This window comes from Cyrtonyx montezumae, unplaced genomic scaffold (genome assembly GCF_038088225.1).
Source record: "Cyrtonyx montezumae isolate F1298 unplaced genomic scaffold, pur_monq_1.0 scaffold_10, whole genome shotgun sequence".
NCBI classification, from domain to species: domain Eukaryota; kingdom Metazoa; phylum Chordata; class Aves; order Galliformes; family Odontophoridae; genus Cyrtonyx; species Cyrtonyx montezumae.
In genome coordinates this window covers 40,504,060-40,529,191 of record NW_027071826.1, presented here as the reverse complement: position 1 = coordinate 40,529,191, position 25,132 = coordinate 40,504,060, and the positions used below count along the sequence as shown (strand labels likewise).

The 25,132-nt window shown below is 36.9% G+C and overlaps 1 protein-coding gene across 1 annotated transcript in view; it reads right to left on the bottom strand.

Annotated features, from left to right (window-relative positions):
• Positions 1 to 25,132, bottom strand: part of SHANK2 (SH3 and multiple ankyrin repeat domains 2) — a 330,531-nt gene that overhangs the window by 138,587 nt on the left and 166,812 nt on the right. Inside the window, exon 15 of the mRNA XM_065755018.1 lies at positions 8,839 to 8,914. Coding sequence (XP_065611090.1) covers positions 8,839 to 8,914 — 76 coding nt within the window. The remainder of the gene's footprint in view (positions 1 to 8,838; positions 8,915 to 25,132) is intronic.

The following is a 25,132-nucleotide window of genomic DNA, read 5'->3' as shown; positions in this document are numbered from 1 at the left end:
CAAAGTATAGGTTTAAGTGAAAGCAGCCTACCACACATGGGACTCAAGCTCAAGTGTATACCCTCACACCAGCTATTGCTTGCTCTCTACCAAGTCTGTCTGAATAAACTGGACAGGAGCAAAGCCTCCAAAGAAATGCAACTCCAGAACCTCAATTTTGTCCTAGGACAGAACAAAATATCCTTCTCTCATCAGCCTTAATGTTTTGTGCAATAAGAAAGCTTTACAGTGACCTCTTTCTGGTTTGATAATTTCTTTTTTTAACCAGCCACCTTTAAATTTGCCTTGTAGATCAAATTCTGCAAATACAACAAATATTTGTGAAGTTCTGTCTGGAAGGAGGACAGAAGTGATATACATTATTGGTTCTTGTGAAGCAAAAACCACAGTTATTTGTTTCTTTGGACTGACAAAACTTAAAAACGCATCACTTGCAACCAAAGTCACAATATGTCAGCTTTTGCGTCTAGGAACTAGGTGACAGAAAGGTGGCCAAAGGTGTAGTGGAGCAGGGAATTATAAGTCACATAGAGAAATCTAAGTCATCATGGTGGAGACTGGGACTTGAGAACGTAAAACACTATTTCTTAGAAACTTAATTGTTCTCCTTTTCCTAGAAAAACAATAAATTAATCTCCTGTTTTTTTATGCTCGGTCCTTGCATGTAATTATGCTCCTGCATCTAACTAACCCTGTATCACACCCTCACAGTCTTTCCGTGTGTCCTCACCTTCTGCCACTTCTTTTCCTATGTATGTATATATATTACTTCTCTCTGTTCTACTTCAGGAAGCTTTGGTCCTCCCCACATTCAGGATTTCTGATTAAACTCCCTCCTGCTCTCCAGCAGCTGGCCAGAGGAGTGACAGAAAACTTGAACTTGAGTGCATCAGTGGCTCTGTAGGAAATGGCCCATTACCAAATCATGGCCGTGGCGAAAAATATCTACTGTACCTATGGTTACACAGTTTTAACTTTAAAACTGGGAAGAGCTATGTATTTTTCATAACTTTCTTCTTGGAAACTGTTGGTCTCTCCTCACTTCACCTCTAACAATTTAGTCCATCTAGACTAGAAAATGTCTCATAAATTTATGTCAGTGGTAGCAAAATCATTGGTTGTTAAAAGCATGATCTTACTAAAGTGCTTTAAACAAGCTTTACTATTAAGGTAGCAAAAAACTTAAAAATGGACTTACCACTTTATTGAAACTCCCATTGAATATTCCATCTTACAGTAATTGTGGTAGATCCTAACATGCATTTTCACACAATTATAGCACAGATTTGAATAAAGTGATATTACAAGTTCAGATACATACACACATACACACCCTTTTTTCCCCACTCCTTTTAGCAATTACTTTAAATATTATCTGTAGTCACCAACACAAAAAGCTCTGTCACAGCGGCATACAATAGTAGTGAAGGCAAAGTGCAAAGTTGTTTATTAAGTGAGATCATTTTCATTAGAAGTTAAATAACAGTAAATGAAAGACTTCACATCTTATATCTCCTCCTATTCCCCAAAAAGCTTTGATGCCTTAATTATTGCTTAAACATATACTTAATTTCCCTAATTGTATTAAATTATATTCTTCACGTTGATGAGGCATAAAGGATTAAAAATGAGCTGCCCTTGTCTTTCTGCCTCACACATCAATGGAGCACTTCAGCACTATCAGGCTATTACACTCAAAGAAAGCATATATTAATTTAGAATAGGCACCAGACAAGCGACCCAAATAACTTTAGAAATAAAATAACAATACACACTGGGAAAAAAAAAAAGGTTTTCAAACTTGGTTTTCCATAATTTGGTCAGTGCTGCTTGTTCTCTCCATCTGAAAGAAGCAAGAGTATCCAATAAGCAGAGACCTTATGCCATTAAAATCTTAACATGCATTCAAATGTAAACACATCCACTACATCATGTGAATATATAGTACAAGTAAGAGCATTCTCAGATACTTTTGCTACCATCTCCCTGACCAAGACTGAGCTATATATTGTTTTAAATAACAATATTATTGTGTTTGTTTCTTTCCATCAAAGAAAAAAAACCAAGAATATTGTTTAAAACCTACACCTGCAATAAATGTATATATACTGTACTGCAAAATTCCTTTCAACTTACTGTCATGTAACAATCCCAGAATAAAGTAGAAGAAAATCTATTTTTATGAGAAACAATTTTCATACCCTTACTCCAGTTCCTGAAAGAGATGAACTGGACAGTACAAACCTCACAGAAAATATTAGTACAGAGCTGGTGCCATCCAAAAGAAGATCAAAAGCAGCCAGTCATATCAACACAGAACCCCCCTCTTCTCGATAAGGATACCTCTATCAGTGCTTCCCTCATATTCTCCAGGTCTAGGGAGAAGCAATGTGAAAATGTGGCAAACAGAATGTAAAAAATAACAACACATCTTACACATCTCTTCAACCTTCATGAAGAAACCTTTGCCAGACTTAACAGATTGCTCTTGATAGCTGCGCACAAGTAAGCAGTCCTCAGTAAGTACGTGTGCTCAATTCACTGCAACACAGGAATGGTACCACTGCTGATCCACAACCACAGAAAGCACGCTTTTCTTCCTCTCTGGTGTTAAGGACCCCATTACTTGCAAGGAAAAAAGTTTTCCAAAATAATTCAATTCATTTTAAATGTATATTAATCTATAAAGTCATGAATATTTGTATCTTTCCAGGAATAAGACAATAAGTCATTTTCCACATGAAGCCAAACATCAAATTAGATCAAAGTATTTCTGCGTAATATCAAAAGCTTTCACAAAAAAAAAAAAAAGTAATTCTTGTGTTTCACATCTGATGCTTCAGGTATTAAGGCAGCTCTAAGCATAGCACAACTCTGGGACAAGGACTGAGGCATTCAACAAGTATACTCTGCAGATTATAAAATAAAAATACAAAAAACACTGTAAGTTGTGTGGAGTTCCTGGGGCAGACAGCTTCATCTGAACCAAAGAGGCTCTCTGAATTGTCTGTTAAAGCTTATATAGCTCTACCCAAGACTGCAGATAACATAACAGAGCATTAATGAGATACAAAGCTGAGAAGGATCTCTCTTTTTTGTCTTTTCTTTTTGCTGTTATGTGTTTGTATGTCAGTCAGCTTTTAAGGAGTTGCTTCCATCAGCTTCTATGCTATGAGATGTGGATGCTGCCACTGGAGTCCAAGTAGGGCCATTAGGGTTAATGAATTAAGCTTTTAATTAAGCCTTCTTACACATAGCTTCCAAGACTACACAATCAAATTTTCCTCTTTTCTTTCATCCAAAAAATAAATAAATAAAACCAGCATCAGAAAGCAAATAAATTCATTTCCATCAGTACATCTGTGGCGATCAACCTGTGAAAAAATTTATTATTACATCTCTTCACATATGCTTAATAGTGCTGTAGTCAAAACAGGTCATGAAAAGACACCAAGAAAACTTCTCTTGTGCGGAGATGAGTAGCAGTTAAAGTGGTTGGGGAAAAAAAAAATTGTGAAAATCAATTGGATTGTGAGGAAAGGGAAAGTCATGGAAGAGACATTAAACCTTATATCATATGCTTTGTAATTGCATTGAAGCCGGCAATTCAATTATCCCATTGACTTCTGCTATTTCACTATTCTGCTGAAGGTGGCAGGCAGATGATGCAATTAATGGTAGTAAAAGTTTCCACATCTGCATCATAAAGTTCCTAAATCCATGAGGACAACTCTATCATGTGTTTCCACCAAATTAAGTTTGCAATCCTTACATACTATCAAAATTTCTCATATTATTTATGTCTGTAGAGTAGTAAAACTAAATTATCACCAGTCACGTCCTTTAAAAGGTAGCTAATATTCTACATGTGATATTGAACAAATAATTAATCTTACATATTTTAATTGACTTAGTTTTGTCTTCTCTCTGATTTTCCTGAGTGAATAACTCCCTAACCTATGCTGATGGGATCAATTCCCTCAGTGCAGGTTAAAAGCAGATAAAAAATTATAATTCGTAAAGATCTATAATGATTTTAATTTTAATAAAAAAAATTCCACATCCATTCTGTGCCTTAGCATTAATTTCTTTTATTAAACTGGAATTCAACTGTGATGAAACAAGACTTCATGAAAGAACTGGTTTAAGGCATAGAAACATTTTTCAGGAAGCTTATTCTTTGTACTGCCCACTCAGTCCAGTCAAGACAGAAACAAACAAATATTTTTCCAGACGACACTTGGTAGGTTCTCCCTCACCTCCGACTCTCAAAAGCAGTGTCTCATGGTTGTGGAACTACTGCTGAACACAAAAGCAGGAAAAGCCATAAAGCTCTAGGGATGTGTCGCAGGTGTCTTACCTATCTCCCTGCAACTGTGTTGATGTATCTGCTGTTTGTCTATTCCTGCTTTCTGCTACTGTCTGTGGTTACAAGACATGCCACCAAATGGATCCTCTAGCCTGGAGCTTGATGCTCTAGAGGGCCATCTATTTCCTCAGATTTGATGCAAGGCTTCAGCCACTGTGGGCATGGGGCTGTCTGTGTTTTCCATTTGGGATGCAAAAGGAAATTTTGTCAATCCCATTTTTCAGCTCAGCCTCCAGAGCTGAAGCCTGAGACAGATGTCCAGAGACACGTATATATTCCCATTTATCCTTCTAGCATAAGAGGCTTTACCCTCTCTCACATGTCCCCAGTGTTCATCTCTGCATAGGATTAAAGGAAGCTAAAAGAAATTAGTTATTAAAAGTTTTTAATAAAGTAGTAAAGAAATCCCTGTAAAGGAATGGCAGCAGTAGGAGCACATGACAGGTTCAAACATCATTTCTGCGTAACAGAATTAATACACCCTATCAGCATTTAAGGCAGATGATACAGTAGACTTGGTAGTTTCAAATATCATATTTGTATGATACATAATGATTATTTGTACTGGCAAGGAAGCCTCACTGTCTTTCAGCATGTTAGTAAGCATACTATCAATTTTCCTGTAGTATTAATTTATAGATAACTCATTTCTTATGCAAAGCTGAAATAGGATTTAATGAACTTTCATTACTCAAGCCACACATTTTCCTAAAGAACAAAAATGCCATGTACAATACATTTTCTTGCATGTGAATAAGCCTATTAATAAAGATTTCTGAACAGAATATTTCTACTCAGCAGTTTTTGCCTTCCTGGGAGCAGAAAGGAAAAAGTGAGGGGAGCAGAGACTTACCCTCACTCCCCCACACCTCTGGAAAGGAACTGAATCGGATTTGCTAATACTTTTGTTTCAAAGCTGTTCTTAGCACATAAACACAATAGTCTTCTAATAAGTGTTTATTAAAACTTAGCTGTGGGCAGTTATATCATTTTTTCTCCACCACTATCCCATACTTTGATAGGATACAGTAACAGAAAAAGTAATCAAAGCAGCATACTAACTGGGAAACATCACAAACTGTTAGTTTGACATCACGTTTATCACTTTTAACAATTTCTCTCTCTGAAGCACATGCTAGGAGTTAAATGTACTCAACATACTACAAAGACACACAAACCTCCTTTCATTCTTAAATACAATTTCTTTTTCTTTGCCACAATACATAAGAACCTGCAAAAGTACCACTTACATGTACAATAAGCTGATTTACAGTCTCAAATATCTGAATCTCAACTTCATGCATGATTGCTACTGCAGTTTTAATAAAGAAAGTATCGGAATAGCATTTTTAATTCTACATGGTGTGTTTGTAAAGGATGAAGATGGAGGTTACCTTTCAATGTGCCATGTGTTCTCTGTAAACATTTCATTACAGGAAGTTATTATATGCTCATAGGTTCAAAGGTACATTAGGTTGAAAAGGACCTACAAGATCATCAAGTCTCCTCCGAGCCTCCTTTTCTCCAGACTAAACAATCCCAGCTCCCTCAGCCGCTCCTCATAAGACTTGTGCTCCAGACCCCTCACCAGTTTTGTTGCCCTTCTCTGAACACGCTCCAGGGCCTCAATGTCCTTCTTGTAGTGAGGGGCCCAAAACTGAACACAGTACTCGAGGTGCGGCCGCACCAGAGCTGAGTACAGGGGGATGATCACCTCCCTGCTCCTGCTGGCTACACTATTTCTAATACAGGCCAGGATGCCGTTGGCCTTCTTGGCCACCTGGGCACACTGCCAGCTCATGTTAAGCCGAGCATCAACCAACACCCCCAGGTCCTTTTCCTCTCTACATTCTTCAAGCCATTCTGCCCCAAGCCTATAGCATTGCATGGGGTTATTGTGGCCAAAGTGCAGGACCCGGCACTTGGCCTTATTGAACCTCATCCCATTGAGCTCAGCCCAGCTGTTCAGCCTATCCAAATCCCTCTGAAGGGCCTCCCTACCCTCAGGCAGTTTGACACATCCTCCCAACTTGGTGTCATCTGCAAACTTACTGAGGGTACACTCAATCCCCTTGTCTAGGTTATCAATAAAGATATTAAACAAGATGGGCCCCAATATTGACCCCTGGGGGACACCACTCGTAACGGGACACCAGCTGGACTGAACTCCATTAACTACTACCCACCGGGCATGGCCCTCTAGCCAGTTCTTCACCCAGAGAAGAGTTAACCTGTCCAAAGAAACTATATTCTGTGCCTGAAAGAAACTATATTTATTTTCTATTTTTAGAAACTCGGTCACCAAAAAATTATTTATTTTCATTTTCTTGCATTATTATTACAAAAAACCTAAAATTAACAATTTTTCACTAAACAAGAAGTGTTGGACAGGCCTAGCTTCCAGCTCTATTTCCTCGATTTTCTCATTAATTCTACATTCTCCAACCTTTCCATTTCAATTTCAACTTGTACTGCTGGGCTCTTACTATGATTGTTCAAAATGGGACCCCTGGGATTCAGGTTCTCTGTGGAAATGAATTTTCTCCAAAACTTTGCTTTACTCAGAAGCTGTCTAGAGAACTGTTGCTTTCTCTTGTACTTCTCAGACAATAAGAAGATATTGATGACAAAATCAGGAGCAACTTTAAATATACTTCAAATCTCATTACTCAACAACTGTGTTGTGTATGAAAAATTCTTTTTATCTGATAAGATTTCCTGCCTGGCTTATTCAGAATTAGGCAATGTAAATTTGTCTGAGTTTTGCTATTGCATTACACAAACCTAATATTTAAGAGTAGGAAAAAAAAAAAGAGAAATTAAGGAAAAGAAAAAGGAAAGAGAGCGAGCGAGAAGGAGAGCGAGCAAGCGAGGAGAGAGCGAGAAGAGAGAAAAACTTGGCATTTTCAAGTGAAAACATTTTTTGTTAGAAAGTAAGGATAGGCTTCCAAGTGGAATATTGGTACATGCGAGGCAACGTAATGTAGCCATAGCTTTTTGCTTTAATGAAACAACTCTGTTAACACTGAAATACAGAGACAAGGCTATGGTTATAGAATAATGATCAGAGGATCTTGCAAAAAGCTATCTTGGCTCTCTGAAAATGAAACTTTTAACCACTTCTCTTGAACTGCAGAACAGTTATGTGTTTCATAGCACAGAATAATAGCTACTCTTGACATCTTTATCATTATTAAACTACGTTGTCAATCACATCACTCTATCCCACTGTGCAAAGCTCTGTTAACTTGGCTGAGCACAGCAGGGCAATATGCAAGATGTGGAAATGGGATTTCTTTGCTCCACAATAGCCAGAGCTGATGCCCTACAGCACATTTTGTACTGTAACAGGAACATGAGACCCTCCAAGATGGGATAATCATATCTCACCCACAAGTCTGAGAGCTCTCCCACTGTGCCACCAAACCTACCCTCTTCATCCAGCACTGCAATACTCCTTCAAATTACAACTCAATAGGACTAAAGCATTACTATTTTCCAAATATTTACAGGCAGCAAGCAGCAGACAACCAACAGGCTCTCTGCCTTTCAGAGGTTTGCACACTGATCAGCAGGAACAGGGAAGGATGCTGTGGGCATCCAAACAATTTCAGAAGGCATGAATTCCACCCCCCAGATTGTTCCAAACAGTTTAACTGGCATAGAAACTATACATAACCCTCAAAACTGAGACTAAGATCACATAAAAGAAACAGCAGTTACCGCATATTTTTTTTCTTGAAATAGATAACATGCCACATGAAACTCTGCCATCATTGCTTTACACATTTCAGAACTGTTCTCCTACAAAAAAGGTGTCTTTCTTGAAAAGCTGTAATTAGACAGTCAGGAGAAAAGCGTAAGAGATTCCAGTACGCCACCACAGTTTTCTCAAGAAGACACCAATAGCTAACTTCCTACCAGAAATTGGCTGTACATCCTATGCATGTACGTGCAATGCAGGAGAAGAACCTGCTTTGAAATCATGAATGCTCAGCAGAAAACTACAATATATCTAAATTCTAAAATTTCTTATTTCCAACAGCATAATTTCTGCTTAGGATCTAAGATACCATTCAGAAAAACAAATCACAAAACTTTATTTTGTGTTTTTTTTTCTCAGCAAGTATGATTCTGCAAAGATACAGAAGGTCTGATCTTGTCAAACACATTAAGTGGCTCTTGACAGTGGAAGAAGCTAGAATATACAGCTTCTGAGAAACGCTGATTTCTTTCACCACTCATAAAAATGTAATAGTGATGTTTGTTATTACTTTGTTATTCACTTTGTGAACCTGACCCATAAGAAAAGAGTAAGCTATGATAAAAAGGTTTAGATGTAGAATGATATCTTAGAAGTTCAGTTTAGTAATCTGCTTTCCACTTCTCCTCTAAAGTCAAAATCATAAGTAACAAATAAAACTCAAAGTTTTTGTAAATTGCAACCAAAAGGAAAGAAAAATCCTTACCTTGAAGCATCAAAGCTGTCATAAGATCCAACTGTGTAGTGTCTAAACAGTTTCTTTGTTCTATCTGTTCGTGTTTCTGTACGAAAAAAAGGGGGGAACATTTAGTAGTACTCCTATGCTTTCTAATCAAGCATTGCTTTCATTAGCAACTTCAAAGTTCATCTTCTGCTATACGTCAATAATGAAAACTTACAGTGAATTTACCTGGTCTTAATAAGTTTTGAAGAAATTTTGACATTTGAGCTGAGCTACTATTTTTCCATATCATATGCACCAAATGAATAACTTTGTGAATATAATGTATCATATTATTTCTTGGCAGCAAAAACATTTCTTGGACTAACAATCAAAATACAAGAACAAACAAACAAAAAGTTTGGAAAGACTGAAAAGTAGCAAAAACAAAACAAATGAGTACTTTTTGTTTAAAAACACACATGCAACACACAAAATATGTGAGAGAGGGTAGGGGGGTAAAACTAGGTGCCCACGCTGATTTCCACCAATCAAATAAATACTGTTATTAGACTTGTACGAACATTATACAGCAAACAAACAAACAGCAAAATGATCAAAACACTGCAAGACAAAGGATTAAGAAAAATAGAAAGAATTTTTATTTTGAAAACAGGATGATCAAAAGAATACGATACAACAACAAATACATCAAGAAAAGGGATTTAAAAGCTCAAATACAATAAAACTTGATATTAATCCTTAAGAAAAACAAGACAAAAAAATAAAAAAGCAATCCAAAATGAACAAAAACAGACATCTCACTGGAATAGTTCCCTTATCCATTGGCTGCAATATTAAATCAGTCTATTGTGGCTGTGAAACTTATGTTTACAAGTATTTCTACAGTCAGATTCAACATCAATACTGGTTAAGTGCAGGTATAACAGTGTAGTTTAGAACAGTATTTATAGAACGGCAGATAACAGAGCTAAACATTTACCTTTCTGAGAAAGATACTCTCTTATTTTTGAATGGGTATCTTGAAAAGCACCAATCAAGCATATGTCAAAGGTACATATGCTATTCCAGTATTTGGTTTCTACTGTTTGTGCAGTAAATATCATAATCTAAAAGGCTTACACTGAAAGCCTATTACAAAATACATATATAAATTACACTTTCAGGGAAGGACAAAAATATAGTACAGGACGTAGGTAATTTTTTCTCATTTCTTCAAAATGACAGGAAAACACGTACAAATTCACTACCAAGAGCAGCATTCGTATAGAATAAAACAAACAAAAAAAAGAGAGCAAGGAATATTCTTTGGTAGTTCAAAAAGTGCTGATTTTCTGAGCCTTATTGAGCCTTTGCAACAGTAGTCATAAAGTCATTAAAGGTGAAAAAGACCACTGAGATCACCAAGTCCAACCACCAACCCATCCCCACTGTGCCTGCTGACCACATCCCTCTGAGCCACATCTGTGTATTTCTTGCACCATCACCCTGCGCAGCCTGTTCCAATGCTTGAAAGCAAAATTGCCTGGAAATTTTGTGACAACTTGTCAGAACTCTGAAAAATACATGTTTTCTTGCTGAACACTGCTTCTTCTGCATATATATAACCAGGTGCTTTACTAAACAGCTGAGATGTCTTTTTTTCCCTTACAATTAAAGAAGTATATATATATCTTCCTTATTTATCTGATCAGTAAGGAAATGTACTCATCTGCTTTGAAGACTTAAAGATTTCAGAAATGTTATTTAACAATGAGGGGAATATTTCTTCCATGTTAATTATCTATGTAAATTCTGAAAATTTGACAGATGTTTAAGAGGTCAGAACAACCAATTCTAGATGTAGCAAATTAATTTGTATTTGTATAGAAAAGCCTTATAGACATTTAGGATATTAATTTTTCCTCAGAAGTGTATCTCTATTATGGCCCCTTTGTCTTTTCCTTTCTCGTCCACAAAACGATAGTTATGCAGAAACTCTTTTGAGGAAAGAAAAAGCCTCATGTAAATACAGGTTGGTTCTCAAATGGCATCAAATTATTACTCTAACAGACATCAGAAATGACATAAAAAAATTTTTTGGTTTAGCGTGTGACCATGAAATTCTCATCTGTGTGGCCCAGGAATTTTTCACTGGAGGCCTTTCTGGCTCAGTCCAAACAAATTTTCTTAGTTCTCTAAGTCAGACAAAGCCCTCGAGGTACACCATCTGTACATCACAACTTTTATGGATATTAAACATTACTCTGAGATATAATACTGTCAGATGACCAAGTGCTGGCCTACAGAGAGAAAAACATACATCAAAGCAGAACGACAGGCTTTAAACACAGTCAAGGAGCAAAATGCAGAAGAAAGCACTGGGAGGCAGAGTTTGGGAGAACCAAGTTGACAGAAAGGTCTTTTTACTTGCTTTAATCAGTAAAGCTGATTCTTAACTGGATTGTGGGACTTCAATACGTCCCCAGCTGGAGACATAAATACAAGTACATGCTGAATACAGAGGAATTATGGCTGAAAATACACATGCACTTTGCAGCTGGTTGACAGAGAAAGCAAGTTACTTTTTCATATTGGTGCAATAACTTCCAGGACACAAGAAGGGCTGTAAAAACAATATATATATAAAAACAAAACAACAATAACAAAAATAATAAAAAAGATTTACAGATATATACGTTTTGCGTAGATTAGCCATCAACCTTCCTCGCGATGGTCAAAGAGGGAGAAAATCCTGATTACAGTATTAATCCCATCAGATAATCTTGTTTGTGCAAATTCACGTTGCTAGACTTACAAGGTTAGCTTCAAAAGTCAAATTCCTGTTGTGATGTGAAGAAAAAAGACCTGCATAAAGTCCATTCTTCACCAAGTAATATTATTTTTCACATAATTCAAGAGATCAGATTATCATCAGGAGAGATGACCGGAAGCCACATAGTAAAAGGTACGCCTGGATTCCATTCACTGTTTACCACTGGCTTGTTTTCAGAAGTTGGATAAAAATAGTTAAAGGAACAAGGTTTGATGAAGAATTTTTTGGAGCACTTCGTGCCACCACTTGAGCCTTGTGGAACCAGATGTTTCTGCTGCAGCAACTGTTTTCTACAGCGTGATGTTTCAGTGCTATTAGCAAATACAAATTTTGTGTGGGAGTGGGAGGAAAGGCAAGAGGCTGTAAAGCAGATAGCTTTGTTCAGCTACTCAGTATTGCAAAGCCAGCACACTTCAGCTGAGGCTTCTATCTGTTCCCTGTCACTCCTACCCCTCTACCTTCCCCCATCTCTTTGTGTGTAATTGCATTCACAGGGATTATTTAGGAACCTATTAGCTTTACAAATCCCTGAACTCAAGGCTAAGTGGCATGTTTCCCAGGTTGCTGTGTAAACCCTACAATTCTTTAATTATCCTCCTTCCCTAAACCCTGACTCAGATTCCAGTCTGTCTTATTACGCAGCATAAATACAGATGACATCAATAAGGGAAAAGGATCAAGAATTCGTCATGATAACAAACAAGATAATAGAGAAAGAAAAAAAAAAAGAAAAAGCACTTAGAGAGTTCTTTCTCTAAATTGACCAAAGAATAAAAGGTACATACAGGTAGTTGTGTAATAAATTTCTGAATTCAAGCCAGAATTGCACAGTAACATTATTTAGCAATATGTATATTCCTGCATCATTACCAAAATAAACATCTCCCACCACAGCCAAAAGCTATTATTGCATCAAGTTGGATCAGACCAAAAGTTATTCAAGGAGAACAGAATAACAGTGTTTTCAAAATTGCTCTACTTTTGCTTCCTTTGACAGAAAAAAAAAAAGTAACATTCTTGTATCATACCTATCAGTTAAGATTTCTATACTTCTTGAGAAGTTAGATTTTACTAGAGCAACTCCAATATGATTTTTTCTCTTACCTCCAGTTGGCTAGAAGACTTTCTCTCTACAGACCTTTTCCATGTCTTGGCTAAAGGAATAGGACATACCTGGGCATCAAGCACTGGGGTACAGTTGCAGCTAACAACTCTGTCTTCAAAGTAGTGCACTGATGTTCTCAGACTAAAGATCATTTTATCTAAAAGCAAGGCTTTCTATACAGCTACACATAACATCTTCCACAGGAACACATCACCATAAATCTCCCCACATTCTGCTATAAGAAAAAGTCAGTAAACCACCTAAGCAACTCTCTTTAACGTCTAGGAGTAACGTGGGCCCTATCACAGAGAACCATAGAAAGAAAAAAAAAATAACATGGCCAGTTTTCTCTTGATCTATTCATACAGAGTTGCAGCAGGCATAAGCACTTTGCACTGCTCAATAGAGGTAATGCAAATGATAAACTTCTAGCTTTTCCTTTATAAGAATGCTTAATTGTATGATATCAGAGAATCATGTCATAGAATGGTCTGGGTTAAAAAGGACACAAAAGATCATCTAGTTTCAACCCCCCTGACATGTGCAATCACCAACCACTAGACCAGGCTGCCCAGAGCCACATCCAGCCTTGCCTTGAATGCCTCCAGGGATAGGGGCATCCACAACCTATCTGGGCAACTTGTTCTTGTGTGTTACCACCCCCTGAATGAAAAACTTCCTAACATCTAATCTAAATCTCCCCTGACTTGTTTAAAAACATTCCCCTTTGTCCTGTCACTATCAACCCATGGAAACAGTCGTTCCCCCTCCTGTTCATATACTCTCTTCAAGTACTGGAAGGCCACAATGAGGTCTGACCAGTGTTTTCTCTTCTTAAAGCTATACAAGCCCAGTTCTCCCAACCTTCCCTCACATGAGAGATGCTCCAGCCCTCTGATCATCTTAATGGCCCTCCTCTGGACTCATTCCAAGAGCTCTACATCTTTCTTGCACTGGGATCCTCAAGCCTGGATGCAGTACTCCAGATGGGGCTCCAGATGGAGCTGAGTAGAAGGGGACAATCATCTCTCCCTGCTGGCCACCCCATTTTTTAATGCAGCCCATGACATAGTTGGCTTTCTGGGCTGAAGCGCACATTGCTGACTCATATCCAGCTTCTTGTCCACCAGGACCCTCAAGTCCTTCTCCACAGGGCTGCTCTCCAGGAGTTGTTCCCTCACTCTGTATAAATAATTGCCCTGGCTCAAATGCAACACCTTGCGCTTGGTCTTGTTGAATCTCATTAGGGTCACATGGACCTTTGGTCGTGACCAACCAACCAGTTCTTAATCTATCAAACAATCCATCTTTCAAATCCATACCTCTCCAATTTAGAAAGAAGGATGTGGTGAGGGACCACGTCAAAGGCTGGTTATTATTGTGGAAATCTCAGAAACAGTGAGATTCAAATCCTGCCATTCTGAATATTATCAATAGGGTCAAAGAAAGGTGATCACTATAAAGATGCAGGAATAATATATATCCTCCTTCTCTTCTTCCGCTTTAGGAGTAGTAATGTGTTTTTCCCCAACTAAGAAATAACCATGCAACTTCCCTCGTAAGCCTCAGAACTGACCACAGGCCACCAGCGGTGCCTACAGACAACATAAAAAAATGAAAAGCTGAAAATCACTGCCATGAAAGGGAAGACAAAATCCACACAGGTACATAACTCAATTCTTGCTCTGTTTCTTCAATGATTAGCAAATAACTATTGTAAGTACATTATGACAGGCAACTCAAATACCAAAATAATGCTATTATTTGCAGTAGATTGCTTACATACTTGAAATTATTCAGGAGAGTAACAAATGAGGTAGAAATCCCAAAGAAACTGCCATCATTTCTTGTACTTCCCCTGCTGCTCTTTGCAGGGCATCTTGGAGATCGTGTTTCCTAGGAAACTGCGTGGGGCTGCTCTGCCAGGGGGTTCGCATCTGATTGCTTGCCAGCACTGCAGGAAGGTTTTGGAGCAATCTGCACAAGCACAGGCCTGGCAGAGGAAATGAAAGTGCAACTGCCTTCCTTTGGGTGTGGGATCAGAGAGACAAATATCACAATGTGACTGTGAAAGGTAAAGGCAGGGCATACTGCTACTATAATCAAGTTAGGACATTCATTATGCAAGCAGAATTAAAACAATGGTTTTCAATAAGAAATGATTTTCAACCCGAGTAATAAAAAAAGTTCAAAAATGAGAGCCAAAGACCTCGAGTCTGTTGTTGTTCTGGCCAAAGTAAATTCAACAACTTGGCACCGTCCTGAAAAAGAAAGCTTTCTTTTCTCTTTCTTTTTCACCAGTAACAACTGTAAGAGATGTTTCACTAACGCCATAGATAGCTGGAGATGCTCTCTGCTGAAACAGGGTCAGATAAAGCACTCTGCATGAGTCCAATAGAAAGCAATACCCAGCAGTGGCAGGAGGCAAAGGTTTGCACTGTGTACCCTCTTATACTCCCTGGAGAAAAATTGCTTTTGCTGCTATTTACGTTGAAGGCTAGACCAACATTTATCCAAAGCTGAGAAAAGTGGTCAAAAATTCTTTGTTACTGCTACATACACAGACAATATGTAAGGTTAAAAGACATTTAGCAACAAGAGCCTTTCCTAAAATTGTTCCAATAGTAGCATAAAAAATGTTGAGCCTGGAAAAAAAAAAGGGATATGGAATTGAAAATATCACTATGTAGAACATTTATGTTTCAAATCCCAAGTACATGGGCAATTTGAATATTTGAAATACAAAATGCTAGATGATTCCAAATTGCCTCTATCTCAGAGGAAGACAAATGCAAAATATATAGCATGTTATATAGCTCAAAAAGAGCTAACTTAGACTGGATATTATTACCCTAAAACTTCAACTCAACCTATATTTTTTCCCATTTATTAAGAAAACTCAGCATGTCATTGCATTACAAGCCTCTGCTGTTGTAGGAGAAATAATACTGTATTATGCACTGGTCAAAATAAAGTCATTTTATGTGACTAGATTAATCAAAGACATATCCCATAATTTAAGCACATCTGTGCTTCACCAAAAGGCCACCAACTATAAATGGAACCATCAGCGTTGCTGGCAGTTACAGCAATAACCAAAGCTTTGTAAACTTTCAATTTACGTGAGAATACAATATACAGTACGTATCAAAACATGCATATAGGAAATAAATGTAGCATTTAGGAAGATGAAAGAGTTTTGCACAGAAGTTAACCCTATTCCTTCTGTTCTGAGTGCAGTAAGCACAATTTCCATACAGATGTAACAGATTTTACAGATATAACTCATTGCTAGTTCGGTACAGTTTGCTTTCAAGAAACAAGGGATTTTTTTGATAATAGACACATTAAGAACTTTGGTCTAGAAAATAACTGCATAAAAAAGAAAAAACAAACAGAAAATTCTTCTTCAGACAACATACTGTAAAGTCTCAATGAATTTTTCAAAAGATCTATCATTTTGCCTTTTCTTCCTTAGAAAATTGAGAATCATTAAAAAAGATTTTCCATGAAGTTTTGTACAGTATAATTTTGAAAAGCAGGAAGGTTTTTCAGATCTATAACACAATTGTTTAATGTCACATTTGATACTTCTTTCTCTGGGCAGTCATTTGAAACTTAGAAAATGTCAAGTTCAGAGATCCTCCTCCAAATCAAGCAGAGCAGATTCTTGGATTCTAAGTATAAAAATATAAAATAATGAATCAGAAAGATAAATGGAAATGATCTCTAAATATTTGATCATAGGAACTTTCCTTTTTCAAGCCCAGAATATGGTGCATTGAAGGGATCAGAGCATAAGGCCCTCCAATGTGCCATCTTTAAAATCTGGACCAGGATTCCACTCCCTCTTGAATGTCATTATGTATAATTTCAAAGCTGGAATTAATAAGGAATATATAAGATTTATAGTCAGTGAATGGAAGTAAAGCCTGTTTACGTTAAAGGGATATTCAAACTCTTGAAATGGAAATCTGTACATACAGACAACCCAATTATTCAAAAGAAACAAGTCATCTTTCTTTTGAAATAATAACATTGTTACACTAGATGGGGAAAACTATTATTATTGAGGAAAGAAGTGTATATGATAAAAATATTATTAATGGTGAATGTAAGAAGATCTTCAATTCACAATTATTTTTTTTTGTTTGTTTTCTTTAAGGCTTCTTGACAACTTTTTAAAATCTAAGTATTCAGTTTGTGACGTTCTCAGACAATTTTTCTTTCAGTTGAAGCTGAGAAATAGCAAATCTTATCTGGTATTTGAAGTTTTTAGATTTGAACAGAATTACAAATCCTTGGATGCCCCTGGATTTTTTCTCCCCCCTACCAAATTCTTTAAAAAAGAAAGGAAGACTGATGTTGATTCCCTCCTGTACCCGTTGAGAAAGATTAGCTGGAATGCAGTGAATTAGCTTACTCACAAAGGATGTTGAAATGATTGATCAGTTTAGCAAATCAGCAAGTTTGTTTGCAAGAGAAACTTTAATAACTGAAATATGCAAGTAGGATCCATTGGAGAGGGAGTTATGATCAGGAACAGTGGTTTCCTAGGTCATTAATTTTCCCTATAATCTATGAAAAAAAGTTAATACAGAACAAAATAGTGATGAGTTGCTGAAAGATTTGCTTCTTACTCTCTTTTGGAATGGTGTTTACAGAGGTGACTACAGGGAATCAGGATTGTTTTAACAAGGTCAGAGAATCACAGAATTGTAGGGGTTGGAAGGGACCAATGAAGGCTACCTAGTCCAACACTCATGCTAAAGCAGATTCACAAGAATAGACTGTAGAGGAAAGCATCCAGGTCATCAGTTAAGTACACAATTCTCTTCCTGACATTTAAATCTGAATTGGAACATGGCTTAATTTGTTTGTATTTGCATCATATGAAGAAGCAAAGTTAAATGCATATTAAAACTGAGGCAAATTTTATAAGCTAGATTTTTGTATTGCCCTTTTGTTTTAATTTTCCCCTCTTTTTAGAGCCATAAGTAGAAATAGAGGTAGATTGAACATTGTTAGCTGGATTTTATTTCAGAAACAAGTCTTCTCTTTGTTTGCAAAACAGGCAGAGCAGACAGAACACGTTCTTGTATGGTCTTCCTTCATTTCCAGAATATTTGCAAAATGAGATAGTGATCTCTAGATATCTTTCTGCTCTCCTTGTGCTTTCTGAAGGCCTTCAGTACCTCTGCCCCTGATTCATGATTCATTTGCAGTAGAACAGTTAATCAACCTCTAAATATTGTAAGGCAGCTTTGTGTCCATGGTCCCAGTTGAAACAGGGGATTAAATCACTTGATGTCTGGAACAGAAACAGACATAGGTCTGGATGATGTAATCAGAGGAAACCAGCTGGGATAAAACTTACTTTTTCCTCAAAATTTTCCACAAGATTTACAAGGCTTTTCAGAGTTCGTTGCTTGTAAAGAGATAGATCTTGACCTAGGCCAGAAAGACTTCGAAGACTTTAGCAAACAACCAGGAAGTAGATTAATTAGAACATACCTAGACCATTGTTGAAACATGCCATTTTTTACAAAATCATGTCCAAAATGAAGTAGCTTATAAGTTTTGCTTACCCCCTTGTTATGGATTGAAATTATGTAGAATATGCTTTTTAAAAAACTGTTATCACTGTTGATTCCAAACTGCCCGTGAGCATGTAAGAAGGCAACTTGTGTTTCCAGTTTAGACAGAACATGGAAATCTTGATCTGTTGCCTGCTGGCAGTATCATCTGTTGCAAATATTACTTGTCCTGAAGGTCAGGATGTTTTGTTCAGCTACAGTGCTGAGGTGTAATGTTCCAATTCTTTGGAATTGATTTGTCATACAGAAGCTTGAAATCATCACACCTTATTTTATATTTTCCATCTTTCTTGAAAATAATCTTGTGAGTTACCTTAGTGTTGTGACAAACAACGTCAGCATAACCAAAGGGGCAGGAATCACTTGAAATTTAGTAGTTTGCTCCACAGTGGAATTCTACTTTTCACACTTTGTGGATGGTAATTTTGCAGTCCTCATCTTCCAGTGCTTCTACACATGCTGTATCTCATGCAAATACTAACTTATGGTATCTCACCCATTTTATGTCAAGATTATCTATCTTTGGACAGCAGGGGCTACTGCTGCAAATAGAGAAAGGTGCTGGTGCACTAATGTTCAGTCTACCTCTATTTCTACTTACCGTCCAAAAAAAAAAAAAAGAGTAAAAAAAAAAGCAAACAAATCAACCCTGCATACATAGAGAAGAATCCTTCTTTTTCTCCACACTCAACCAGAGAATTGACAATACTTAAAACATAAAAAATGTAAATAAATACTTTTAAAAACAAACAAGAGTAACATTTTTGAACTCAATATCTGTCTCCCTCATTAGCTCTGTGTCACGTTGTTACCGCTACACTCTAAGCAGATAGCAGAATTTATTTACTTCTAGAGATGAAGTTCTGCAGCTTTAAGCCAAGGCACAGCCTTGCAAAACTGGATCAGAACAGTCACCCACTAGGAAGGTGCCAGGCACATCTCTGTCACACATTTCCCACAGACATTCAGAAAGTATGGTATTTACTCTCAGACAAGATATGACATCACAAGAAAATCATTTTCTCAATCATTTTCACACAGTTACAAATTTGCCACAAGAATATGAATTGTAATTTAATAGAAATACTGATTTTTAGTATTATTTCAGAGTTGTAGGTCACTTCTAGTGACTTTGCCTTAGCTTTATAAAGACTTCCTTAGAAGTCTGTGAAGGGACTCCGTACTGGTTGCATGGCAGAACCTGTGCTCTAGTCTACAGCACAGTAAGTATTTTTACCTGGGATGTGTTTACAGTCACACAAGATAACAAGATAACTAACTGCTTTGAAGAAGGTCATCCTGCACCCTAAGGTGAAAAGAACAGATGGAGATCTACGCGAGTCTGTGTAAGTAAAAAGGCAGCCCTGAGAAGCCATTCTTCTACTCATTTTTAAGCATCATTAATTTTCACATACAGCAAGTTTCAGTAAGAGTTATTATGGACTTTTTCCATCAATGTTCATACAAGAATCTGCCTTCAATTTCCATCCTTACAGAAGCCTCCCTGAAGTCTAAAGCCTTACTGGATCTGTAAAATTCTCACACTCGAATAATGGATAACATTCTGAATACGTAAGAAGCAGTCATCTGTATACTGTATAAGGGAGACATGCGAGAAGTTCAAAGCACCTCTCAGTCTTTTTCACAGTAACACTTACAGAGATGTTGTGGTTTCAATCCATCAGTATGCTAGCTTTGCAGCCAGCCAGCAATCCCAGCTCCATGCAGGCTTCATCTTCCTGTCATCAAACAGGTTGTAGAGTGCTCTGAGATGTCAGTGGGGATACTAAGACCAGGTTTTTCATATTTCTGCTAGATTCGACCTATTAAGAACTCTTACCAGTTACGAAGAATACTCTTTACCTTTTCTTTACTAAGGAGTGCTTTGTTTTCTTCCATTACCCCTTCCTTCAAACCTCTTAGAATATTTCAGACTTCAGTAAAGATGTCTCACAAAGATAACTTTCTCACTCTGCCCTTCCTTTATTAGTTTTCTTTCCAATTCTTGCCCAAGCTGGTCACCCTAACATCATAGTATTTAAAAGATTATAAAATGAAGATGACTTTAAGAACAAAATAACTCTAAATAAACAAGGAAAAGCCAACATTTTATCTTCATTGTCTTTTTTTTTCCCCACGCCTTTGAATGCGCACATGTGCTTTCCAGCCTGAATTCCACTGCAGATAAGCTGTGCCATTACCAAAGCGCAAAAGAAATGCAAAGGAATACTCAGCAACTTTTACTGTAAGTGCCTCAGAATAACGTATAATTCAACATTTCAGTCACTGTGAACAAATAGCTCAGATTAGCAGAGCAGAATGTTGCTAAGCAATGTTGCACAGGACTTTACCCAGGATTGTGGAGGGGAAAATTGGGTGGAGCAAGGATAGGCAGTGGAACTTAAAGTTCCCTGATCTGGAGGAAGAACTCCTTGCCTCACTCTTTAACACGTACAAAATGCTAAGGTACTGCAAATTATGTAGGAGCAGCACACCGCTAAAAAGGGTCACAGAGAGCAGAACATCATGTCTCCATCAGAATATATAGATACAATTATGTACAGATATAAGAATAATGTAAAACACAGAGCACAGTGAATAAATATATGGAAATTACATATAGATATACTTCACGTCGATGGCTATTTATTTAAGTTAAATGCAGGTTACAGGGTCAAACCACAAACTAATTAATTTACAAAACACAAAGAGCTACCAAATGAAAAACTGGAATTTGACCACTGATTTGAAGAAGCTATATAGCTATGTATTCAAAATAATTAGGAGTATAAACAAAAAGTCTGAAAATATTTCTTTGTTTCAACACCTGTAGAAAGTATTTATCCTTCCAGTATTGTGAAGACAGATAATAGCAACTGCTTTAAAAAGAGCATAAATTTATGATCTGCTGAAACCTTGACCATGCCTAAAAGTTAAAATAAATTGCTGAAAATGACAAGAACAAACTTTTCCTAAGAAAGCATAAAAAGTAAGATTACTAAAGAGGTATATGTTAGATTATGTATATTAAGTATGCAAAATAGTAAGAAATATAGTACTGTACAGAGTTCATAAAAACACCCACATTTTTCAAACATTCTACTGCCTGTCACAAATCTTTCTCTCTGTAAATCCTTTCCACTTCCCCCACAACCACTTCAAAAAATAGCCAGTCATTCTTCAATACAGCCATAAACAATACCTCCAAGATGAACTCTCTTCATGAATCTTGACTTTTCAGCCATAGTTTCTAATCAGCTCACTTGAGTTTTGTATGTTTCTGCATCCACACGAAGAAAAAATTCCCAGAACATCATCTCAAAATATGCTACCTCAACTACATAAAAAGTTGAAGCTTCTCAAGAAATAAAGGATTTGACAAGTGTTCTAAATTTTTAGATAAAATGCTGCTAAAAACAATTATTCTTTATAAAGAACAGACAAAACAAAACAAAATCCAGATCAATTTGACCACAAACAGGAAGTCTTATTTCACACAAGTTATAGGCTGAGACTCAAAGCCCACATCCTTTCAATTCCACACTGTAAAAGAGACTTTTTTTTCCCTGATGCAGGTTTCCATGGAAATGCATCAGTCACTAATCTAAATAAGTGCGGATGAAGGACGCCTGAAAACCTAGAGCAATTACGCATGCCATTAGAGGAAAAGAATATGATTCAACCCAGCTATTAGAAATGTGGCACAGCTATCACTTCTATATATTGTTGTAGCTTTCTAAAAACAAAACCACTTCTGTTTTTTTAAACCCACTCTTATTGCCTATAAGAGGCAGTAAAAAAAAAAAGCATTAAAAATACTTCATACATAACAAGCATGCAACAAAGTAATACCATATCAAATGCAAAGCGTAAATGTAATTAATAACACGTATTTGTTTTGAAATGAAAATCCACAATACATGAAAACTTATCTTTCCGTTAGTGGTCAAAGACACTTCACTGTAGTTATTTTGATAAGCAGTAAGGATCTCCGATCCCACCAAGGACCTACCAACACTTAAAAACATGCAGTAAACTTAAAGTCTGATAAATGTGTCTATTTCCAACCAAAGCATACATGTCAGGCATAGGTAGGATTTTACTTACAAATATAATTACAATTCAGCACCCAAATTAAGACATATACAGTAGTAAGGGCACAAATTCTTTTGTGTGTAACTACTTACAGGCCTATTACACTTCACATACTGACTGCCTGAGACTTGAAGTTTCACCTCAGCCACACAATGCGTGGATTCACTTGATTCATGTCATTGGCAAATGAGTGGTTTGGTATCCACATCAGCTAGCTTTTTTGTCCTCCTGCTGCTTTGCACTCAATACGGTCCTAATTCTTGTCACGCAGGAAAGCATCTAATGATGTGGAGGAGAGATTGTTGATATGCCATAAAGGCAGAGAGTCTTTCCAGACTATTTGAACTGTATGACGGCCTAGTTATTTCACCCTTCCCCTCACTCTTGAAGAATGAACTATCATAGTACAACTTATGAGAGGAAACAGCAATCTTGAAACAATCTAGCTTTTGATTCTTTTTGTCAACTTCTTATTGTCTACACAGGGCTTCATAGAATATATCTCACAAAAGGTTGTAAGTATATATGAAAGAGGCCAGAGAATAAACAGCACTGTTTGAAATTTTGGAGCACAGATTTGAGAATGTAGCATCTATACTGTACGTATGTACGCCAGTAAGGTGCTACTTTCAGTCCTTCCATCTACCTGAAATCACTGTGATTTTAGCCAACAAGTACTGCACTTAGACCACAAGCAGTTGGACTTCAGAGGGAGGAGGTGTATATCTGGAGGAAAAGACCTCTTCAATTTTTAATTGCAGTCAAGTCTCTATTTTGCACAAGTCCTACTTCCAGTTCACAAGCAAGCACACCCCCTCTCTATTCTCAAGTGCTGCATACAAGGTGAGAAGCAAGTATTCATTATGCAGCATTTCCTACATGCTCAAGGTTATCCATGCTATCACCTAGCCACCAGTGGGAATAGTGTCTAATTAGTTAAATGGAAAAGTCAGAACGGAGAAAACAGAAGACAGCTTAAACTAACACTAACAGATAAAGCTATCTGAAACAAGACAGGAGCAGAAGCAACAGAAACTAAGAGATGAATAATATTGTGGGAAGCAACAAAGGGTAGTGAAGCAAACAAGGCATGTAAGAGTCTGTCCAGTAGACTGGATCCTATACAGAGGGTAATACCATACTGTTCCTAACATGCTGCTAATCTAACCATAGCAAGAATACAACTGAACAGTTACTACAGCCCACACCTTTAAGTTAGATGTGTCCAGCCCCTCAGCCTGTGAACCACATGCAGTCTGAGGCAGTTAATAATGCCCTCTGCCCCCACTGTCATGGTGGCAGCTCTTCTCCACGGAGCCCTGGGTGTGTATCCATTACTCAGCAACAATTGAACTATTAGTGTGCTGTTACCAGCTGAAACCTGGACAAGGGTAGGGTGCAGTGGAATAGTCAATACTAACTCCACATCTCACATCTGACACAGAAGTTCAGTGTTACAAGTTAAATATACTTGTTCTGCTTTCTGAGTAAAATGCAGTGATTACCAATAAAAATATTTCAACTTATCCAGTGCTGTCTCAAAAGAAAACAGAACCCAAAGAAACAAAAATTACAGATGAAGGAACACCGTTCAATGAAAAACGGACAGATGTGACTTTTTCTGTTGAGACAAATAAGCTGGCAATATGCATAATTTGCAAGAAATCATGTCAGTTTTCAAAGATTACTATTTGAAAAGACATTATATGCAAAAACATGCTGCCAAATTTGATGCATATCAAAGAATGTTTCAGAAAGATAAAATAGAACTGAAAAAGTCTGCACCACAACAAAATTTCTTTAAGCAGTTACAGCTCAAACAGAGGCTATTATAAAAGCTAGTTATGTAATAGCAAATCTGAATGTTAAAATTCAAAACCATTTACTGATGGTGAGTTTAGTAAGCAATGTATGGAAAACATGGCAGATAAAATTTGTCCTGATAAAACAAACAAACAAATTTATAAAATCAGTTTGCCTCACCAAACAATAGCCAAGTGAACTGAAGGAAAATTTATCGAAAGAAATTTGGAGACTAAAGCTGTGAATTTCAATGTTTATACTTTTGCAGTAAAGGTAAACACTGACACTACAAACACAGTTGAACTTGTCATTGTTATTAGAGATTTTGATAACAGATATAAAGTCAGAGAAGAAATGACTTCTTTGCTGCCATAAAAGACAACTAAATCTCTTATTTGTAAGAAGAAGTAAAACTTACATTCAGTTGACTGCCTTTAACCTTTATCAACATGTCTGGTATGAATAGCTACTGGTGGTGCTCCAGCAATGGCTGATAATGAAAAGGAACTTATAAAATAAACAGAAGATCATGCAAGTGCCACTACCATGTCACATTTGATGAAATATCACTGAATTGTACATGAAGAATATTTAAGCACAAAAGCTTTAAAAATGGATGGTGTCATGAAAAATTGTCTTCAAAGCTGTGAATTTCATAAAGTCCAAGGCCAATCATCAGAAATTTCTGCAATTCCTTAGAAGTACATACACTGATTATGGGGACATCATTCACTTTACTTAAGTTGGCTAAGTTGAAGTAAAATACTAATAAGATCTTACGATTTTCAAAATGAAATCAAGTCACTTATATAATCAAAAGGAAAACTTGTGCCAGAGATTGAAGATGAAAAATTGTTCACAGATCTAGCATTTTGGGTGAATTTGACCACTCATTAAATATGT